General features: G+C 35.3%; 1 protein-coding gene across 1 annotated transcript; it reads left to right on the top strand.

The window, feature by feature from the left end:
• The first annotated feature begins 652 nt into the window (after positions 1–652).
• LOC106465662 (sonic hedgehog protein A-like) lies at positions 653–8,738 on the top strand. Its single transcript, XM_013925898.1, has 2 exons — positions 653–908; positions 8,020–8,738. Exons 1-2 carry the CDS (start codon positions 686–688, stop codon positions 8,736–8,738), a joined length of 942 nt encoding a protein of 313 aa, XP_013781352.1. The 5' UTR covers positions 653–685.

The following is an 8,738-nucleotide window of genomic DNA, read 5'->3' as shown; positions in this document are numbered from 1 at the left end:
GTTTTCTCTGTACGATAATTTTAAACAACTTTGAAGAACTTCTAAAGACAAATATATTAACAGCATTCTTGGTACCTGTCTCTGGTTAAAATAATTCAATATCAAAAATGCTTCACTTAAGAAACTAGGCCTTGATTAACCAACGAAATTGTCAGTTTTGAACAATTCTCTAACATCGGTTTTGTGTATTATATTGTATGTTACAATGTTCTTTAGTAGCTATATAATCAGCAGCCGAGACACTAAAATAATAAAAAATATATTGGAGTTACGGATGCTAAGTATTTATTTTAAAAAAGTTTACTAGAAGATTTCGTGATCTTTGTAAAACCTCGTATTTTGAGGTTCTGATATAGAGAGATCAGTACTTTGATACAGCAGGCTTGTGTACCTTCTGTTTGGTTCTTTAAGCCTACTGCAAATGATTTGATGAAATTTGTGAATTTATGTCGTAGTACTAACGAACTTTAGATTGACCAATTTTTCATACAGTGTATACTTTTTTTAAACACACCTACCTCCTGTCCAACTGAGGAGAACAATTATTAAATTAATTTGATCAAAACCACGGCATTTCTATATTTTACAAGCAATCATTTAGTAGAATTAAAATTCCTATATACATTCCGTGTGTTTCTTTCTGTAGCGATGTAAAGAGAAACTTGACACCTTAACCGTGCTGGTAATGAACCAGTGGCCTGGGGTCAAATTGCGAGTTACTGAGGGCTGGGACGAAGAGCATTATCATGCAGTTGGTTCTCTCCACTACGAAGGTCGAGCAGTGGACATCACGACCAGTGACCGCGACAGATCCAAGTACGGCATGTTGGCTCGGCTGGCGGTTGAAGCAGGCTTCGACTGGGTCTACTATGAGTCACGCTCTCATATTCACTGCTCTGTAAAGTCAGGTGAGGCTATAAACTATTATAAGTTAACCTAAAGAAATGAAAACTGGGACCTGGGTAGGATTCGAATCCGTGATTCTGCTATGCTTAGGCCTACTAAAGTTACTGGGTAAAGTGAATGTCCCCACTTCTTTTGTTAACAAGACTATTAAGCTATCTTATGTGATTTTTCTATGTACCAAGTTACGTTTTTGAAATGTTTGTTCTCGTGTGTCACATCAATGACACGAAACCTGCTACTAGACTATTATCCTAAATTTAAGCAAGAAATTTACATGAAATTTTTATACTCAAACACTAAAACTGTTTTTGTTGTTTCTGGAATTTTTAGAAAGCATGCGGTTCAGTAATACTAGAAGTTAATTGTTAACATTAAAAAACGGAATGCCACTTTTGTCTAATGAGTATGTTCTAATAATAGCATATAATTTAATCATTGATAGGTTGTTTAGGCAGAGTATTCATAATGAATCTAAGTTTCAAATGGACAGCAACTGCCTGTTGTAGAAACCTACAGAAGACATTCGAAACGTCGTCCTCCACATTTGTAGGTTTCTACAACAGGCAGTTGCTGTCCATTTGAAACTTAGATTCAGCATATAATTTATCACAAGAGAGAACGTATAACTAATAAATGATAAAATAAAATAAAACTAACTGGAAACTGAAGTGTGGTGAAAACACAATAATGTTTTTTTTTCAAGTTGATTACATATTTAATACAGCTGTTTATGTACATCTGATTCTGTATTTAATACAGCTGTTTGTGTATATCTGATTATATATTTAATACAGCTGTTTGTGCATATCTGATTATACATTTAATACAGCTGTTTATGTACATCTGATTATACATTTAATATAGCTGTTTATGTACATCTGATTATGTATTTACTACAGCTGATTGTGTACATCTGATTATACATTTAATACAGCTGATTGTGTACATCTAATTATACATTTAATACAGCTGATTATGTACATCTAATTATGTATTTAATACAGTTGTTTATGTACATCTGATTATGTATTTAATACAGCTGATTGTGTACATCTGAAAGGGAAGCGAAAGACTGACATATTTTTAACACAACTGTAACAGGCGGGCAGAAAGGGAAGCGAAATACTGACATATTTTTAACACAACTGTAACAGGCGGGCAGAAAGGGAAGCGAAAGACTGACATATTTTTAACACAACTGTAACAGGCGGCAGAAAGGGAAGCGAAAGACTGACAGCTCATGTGTGTCTGTAAAAAATTAACATTAAAAAAGACTATAATTTTTTTTAATAATATAATGTCAAAGATCATATTAGCTAATAAACTTTATACAAAAAAATCGTATTTTTTCCCCGATTAATACTTTCAACAGCTACTAAAATATGTTGGGACGCGTCCCGTATCACTAAGCGCTTTTATTACCGTCGTATTTTATACAGATTACAAAACTGATTGGCCATTACCTACAGCTGTCTGCCCTTTGGCATGAAACTACCAAACGACTCCTGACGATAGGCATAGTAACTCATTGTAATCTCTCCTTTAATTATTAAATTCGCCGCTTGAACAGAAGATTATATATATAAAGAGTACAGGTGACCTTTAGAAATCAATAAAAAAAACATCTTTGATGAATCTTTTTTTTTATTATTCTTGTCCTTAATTATTTAAGGAAATGTAAAAGAAAAGTTTTACTTCAACGAATCTTGACGAATTGCTACAGGATATACGAACCCACTTTAATTATATAATTAAAGATATAATTATAGCTAAATGTTTTCAATGTCCCCCAGTAGTATCATTAGCATTGTTGAGAAGTTGTTAGTTAAAGGTCAACTTCGAACCATTCGACTTCATTAGAGACGCTCGATGTAACTACATCCAGAAATAATAAACTGACAGAATATTTGTGGTATTTTTGTCCTTGATTATTTTAGGGAATGTAAAAGAAAAGTGTTTACAGTGTCCCCCGAAGTAATATAATTATAGCTAACATGTCTACAGTGTCCCCTAAGTAATATAATTATAGCTAACCTGTGTACAATGTCTCCGCAAGTAATATAATTATAGCTAACCTCTCTACAGTGTCCCCCCAAGTAATATAATTATAGCTAACCTGTGTACAATGTCTCCGCAAGTAATATAATTATAGCTAACCTCTCTACAGTGTCCCCCAAAGTAATATAATTATACCTAACATGTCTACAATGTCCCCCAAGTAATATAATTATAGCTAACCTGTGTACAATGTTCCCGCAAGTAATATAATTATAACTAGCCTGTCTACAATGTCCCCCTAAGAATATCATTAGCAACGTATTCACTTCATTGAGAAGTTTTTAGTTTAAGAACTTCAACCCCCTCGATTCATTAGAGATGCTGGATGTCCAGAAATGGAAGTATGTATGTGTGTTATATCAATAGATTGTTTTAATCCTTCATTTGTTCGTCTACATCAGTGGTTCCTAACCTTTTTTTGCCCCATGCCCCACCTCGACACCTCATAAAATTTGATGCCCCCTTATTATAAAAACAAATTTGGTGTTAAAAAGGTATAATAATATAATGTAAAATTGTTCTTATTGTAGTATTTTCAAATTGCCCCCTGTGGGGCGTGCGCCCCGCGTTTAGAATCACTGGATTACATTATGGTCGTTGTTTTTTAACTAACAAGTTAACAGAATGAATGCCTTACGTGGGTAGAACTACCTTACGCTTCTTAACTAATAAGTCTTTAATCCAACAACCTCGGACTGGTTTCATGACGTAAGTCATTATTCAGAATTCATTAAAATCTGCAATATTCTTCTATTGAAAACTTGTTAAAGCTACATTTATATAGACTATAATGCTAAAAATCGGGTTTCGATACCTGCGTTAGGCAGAGCACATTTTGTAGCTTAGGGCTTAACATCAACTACAAAATAACGGCTGTATTATTTTTGCTTCACTGTAACTTGCTCAGTTGAACAAAACAGCAGGTCAATAGATGCATTTTTGTTTAATTGCTCCTTTAAATGATTCGAACCTAGAACATTACGTCAGTAAGTCCCATTGATCATAATCTCCCGATGGCTCAAACGTAAGTGAGTGGACTTATATCACTAAACATCCGGTTTTGATACCCGAGGCGAGAAAGGCACATTAGGTGGCTTATGCGTCATTCCGGTACTGGTTACAACAACAACTGTTCTAACTTCATATTAACTTTAGTAAGATCATTCCAACTGCACCATAACACGTTAATAATTTTGAGATTATTTTCTTCTACCGCCCGAGAGTTGGCGGTGGATAGCGTTGACTATTCTTCCCTCTAGTCTTTCAGGCCCGGTATGGCCAGATGGTTAGGACGCTTGACTCGCAATCTGATGGTCTCGGTTCGAATCCCCTGTTCCACCAAACATGTTCGCTTTTTCATCCGTAGAGGTGTTATAATATGACGGTCAATCCCACTATTCGTTGGTAAAAGAGTAGCCCAAAAGTTGGAGGTGGGCGATGATGACTAGCTGCCTTACCTCTAGTCTTTCACTGCTAAATTAGGGACGACTTCCTCAGATGGCCCTCGTGTAGATTTGCACGAAATTCAAAACAAACCAAACCTTCTACCGCTTGTTTGAAACGCTCATCCTTGACAAATATGCACAGCACGCTTTTTTGAAAAGGGGGGTCAAAGTGAACAAATATTCGTTAAGTTGATGTTCCATATGTTACGTATTAGAATTTCAAATAGTCTGAAAATGAGTTAACTGATAATTTTAATTTAATAGTTAGATTGTACTTTGGATTTAGTATTTAAATATATGCCAGTTTATGATATTTGCCAACAAGATTGATACAAACAGTTTTTCTTATACAAATATGTTTTAATATACAAACAACAATACAAGTTAAAATAACAGTTATTACAAATAATTATTATACACAATGATTTATAAACAAAAGTTTCACAAACTTACAAGCAATATAAAGTATTCTTTCTAGTCTGGAACCTCTTCGATATCTTATCGAGGGTTCACGATAAGCGAGTTGATTACGAGTTGACGTAGGTATAATTCACTTGACAGGAAGCTAGCTAGCTTTGTCCTTCGTTATTTACCAGCCACACACGCCGAGTTTTCCACCGTGACGTTATGTAATGTTTTCGTACAAATAATAATGTCCGATGAGAATCCACTGAAGTTAAATGCGTTGCAATGTTAAAACTTTGTAAATGCTCCTGGTTAAATATCTGAAGTTTTCCGATTGATAAGCGTTATAACAATCACAGTTATAGCTTCCGAAGTTTATAGCACACTGACTATAGCGAACTAATGATAGATACTCTTTTTTTTTAGCGAGTCGCGTTGGTTATAATTATAGGCGTGTGGGGGCTTTCTAGAAAATTCAGATTACGTAACAATACAAAGCTACATTTAAGTGTTTACGTACATACATATATTGTGGATTCTTATTCTCGAGAATCTTCTACAACTTTGGAATATAGGCGGGAGTTTCGCAATACATATTTAACAGTATAATCTATGTATGTTTCTAAGTATAAATTTAATCTAAACAAACGATGATATTAAAATAAATTTATAATAATAAATCCGGCACACATATCTTAAAAAAAATTTGTATTTTACTGAAAGACAGACACTTTTTTGTACGTAAATGAGAAGTACGGGATCTTGTGGTATTTAAATGAATACGGGATCTTGTGGTATTTAAATGAGTACGGGATCATGTGGTATTTAAATGAGTACGGAATCTTGCAGTATTTAAATGAGTACGAGATCTTGCAGTATTTAAATGAATACGGAATCTTGTGGTATGTAAATGAGTACGAGATATTGTGGTATGTAAATGAGTACGGGATCTTGTGGTATGTAAATGAGTACGGGATCTTGTGGTATTTAAATGAGTACGGGATCTTGTGGTATTTAATACTGCCGTAAACAAAACAGTTTTTCCTGAAATTTAAGGTCATCATCCCTGACTTGGTTGAAACCTTCGTGCACCTGTGCTCGCTTCTTTGCGCTGACGCAGTAGAAATGACCCTCCCCCCCAGTGGCACAGCGGGATGTCTGCGGAATTACAACACTAGAAATTTGGCTTCGATAACTTTGTAATGACGCAGCGGTAATATAGGGATTTAAAGATCATTCGTTTCTTTATCTGTATATATATATATATATACTAAAAATTAGATAGTTATATAGATAAACTGGTTTGGTTTGTTATGAATTTCGCGCAAACTACACAAGGGCTATCTAGTCATCACCACCCACCGCCAACTCTTGGCCTACTCTTTTACCAATGAATAGTGGGATTGACCGTCACATTATAACGCCCCCACGGCTGAAAGGGCGAGCATGTTTGGTGTGACTGGGACTCGAACCCGTGACCCGCAGATTACGAGTCGAACGCCCTAACCACCTGGCCATGCCGGGCCTAGATGAGCTGAAATCATCCACAGAAAATATTATTACCCCCCCCCCATCCTTTGGCACAGCGGTATGTCTGTAGACTTACAACGCTAGAAACCGGGTTTCGATACCACAGGGGGCTATCTGAATCGTAAAATCTAATGTATAAATTAATCTAGTTAATAATTTGTAATTAGAGCTTAATAAGTTCACGTCACGTACTAATAATAATGAGATATTAACATCTCTCCTATATTAGTCTATCTTGCGATTGACGCTTTAACATTATCTGTTAAACAGACTCATTTATTTCAAACAATAATAGCCCTAACTAAAAAAAAACACATTCTCGAAAATATCTGGTGATCTGATTAGTTTCCGACGTTGCTATCGGCGTTTGCATCAACGTACTATAAGATGAGTCAATTGTTAGCATTCTAAGTTAAATATTTGGAAACAAGAGGGAATCCTCATAGCTCATAGCTCTGTCATCTCTTGACCGATTTGAGATCTAATTACAGTTTTGGACTCAGGAGGTCAAAACCTTTCGATTGATGTATTTGACCACGCCAAATGTCTCATAGATTGATTTACTCTAATTCTGCCTAAAAGAATTTCAATTTGAGAATAGGCTGGTAGAGATCCTGGTGAGTATTAAAATTGAATCTGGTGTACGGGCTCCCCACGCTTGGTATTACTGGCGCACAAAATATAGCTAATGAAAAGAAAAGTAAAAAAAAAGTCTCATAAATTAATTTAATCCTGCCTAGAAGAATGTCAAGTGCCGCGGCTATTGAAGATTCTTTCTTGTTTTTATTTTGTTTGTAGTGTATTTGACACAACGATGTTATGAGTAGTAGCGATGCAGGAAAGAAACAATTGAGGGTGTATGTGTAATTTTGGAATTCGCTTGAAATATATATATATTTGTAATTCGTAGAAACAGGAACTTCAGGAACGGAAATAAACTCTTCCAGGAGTTGAATAGCCACAGAGTGGATAGATCCCCTGAAATATTTTATATTGTAACACTTCTTAGCAATTCGCTCATAAAGTTCTTTTATCCACAAGTGTACATATATTTTAATATTGAAAAATTTACTTATCCAGAAGAGAAAGGAGCAAATAATTCCATTAGAATAAGACGAGAAAAATAACTTCAGACCCCCTGGACATCAAAAAACGAAAACTGTTAACAAGGGATAAGTAATGTACCTTTAATTTTGAGTAGAATTTAATACTTCACGAGCGAAAGGTACAAATAAAATGCAAATTAGATATTATTAATAATAGTTTATTAGTGAAACTTTCAAAGTTTTTCCCTTATTTCGTTGGCGTGGGCTTATGTGACGTACTTATAAGATTGAAAGTAGTCCACACAGTAAGCTTTCGTTTGATAACACGTAATATGTTTTAGTATCGCTAGCAGGTTAAGGTGCTGAGATATTATCTCTGGTTGTAATCTCTTGTAATGGAGATCAGAAATCCGTTTGCAAACGTGGGAAATAGGTAGAGGTAGGCTCCTTAAAACTACTGTGTATGGGAATTAGCACTTAACTAGTTTAGATGCATTATCTCCGTGGCAGAATACCATTCACCAATTCGAAAGTCCATAAAATTTGTCAGTCCTACAGAAAAACTTATCTGTTTATATAACTATTGCTGGAGGAGAAATCTGATGTTTTTCTTCTTCTTTATTTCGTAGAATTATCTGAGGCAGCAAAATCTGGAGGGTGTTTTCATAGTGGCGGAATCGTTAGAACTAAATATGGACCAAAACAGCTTTCTGAGGTGAAGATTGGAGACGAGGTTTTAGCAGTTGACAGTGAAGCAAAGTTGGTATTTACGGAGGTTTTACTTTTTTTGGATCGTGACATCAATTCTCTTCGACAATTCTACACCATTGAAACAGAAAGAGGGGTTCGGATAACACTGACCAGAGATCATCTTATTTTCACATCCGCCGGCAATTCTTCTTCGTTTGAAATGAAAAATTTTAAAACAACTCTTGCAAGAAATGTACAAATAGGAGACCGTATTTATGTGTACTCTGACAGCCCTGTTTTCAAAACAGCAAATATACTTCTGCACTTAGAACGTGTGAAGACAATCAGTGTGAATGTTGATGTGGGGGTTGTTGCTCCCCTCACGCGCGAGGGAAATTTAATTGTAGATAACGTTGTTGCGTCCTGTTATGCACTTTTAAATGACCATTATTTAGCTCATTTGTCATTTGCTCCAATTAGGTTCGTTGAGAATGTGAAAGACTCCACACTTTACTTACTCCAAAGGCTTCACTTACCACATGCCAATTCGTCTCTTCAAAGAAAAGTCAACAATACTAGTGAGGGCATTCACTGGTATGCTAAATTTTTGCTCAGTTTTGCTTCTTACATTTTACCCAGAAGATACATTAGTCAATGA

The sequence above is a fragment of the Limulus polyphemus genome, unplaced genomic scaffold, assembly GCF_000517525.1.
Source record: "Limulus polyphemus unplaced genomic scaffold, Limulus_polyphemus-2.1.2 Scaffold2015, whole genome shotgun sequence".
Taxonomy (NCBI): domain Eukaryota; kingdom Metazoa; phylum Arthropoda; class Merostomata; order Xiphosura; family Limulidae; genus Limulus; species Limulus polyphemus.
The sequence above is the reverse complement of the archived record's forward strand: the minus strand, read 5'-3'. Positions and strand labels throughout refer to the sequence as shown.

What these genes read in the sequence shown, in the direction of transcription:
- LOC106465662 (XM_013925898.1), top strand. Translation starts at nt 686, where the DNA reads ATGAACCAGTGGCCTGGGGTCAAATTGCGAGTTACTGAGGGCTGGGAC. An exon ending in TCACTGCTCTGTAAAGTCAG is followed by an intron (nt 909 to 8,019) that starts GTGAGGCTATAA and finishes TTTATTTCGTAG; the next exon opens with AATTATCTGAGGCAGCAAAA.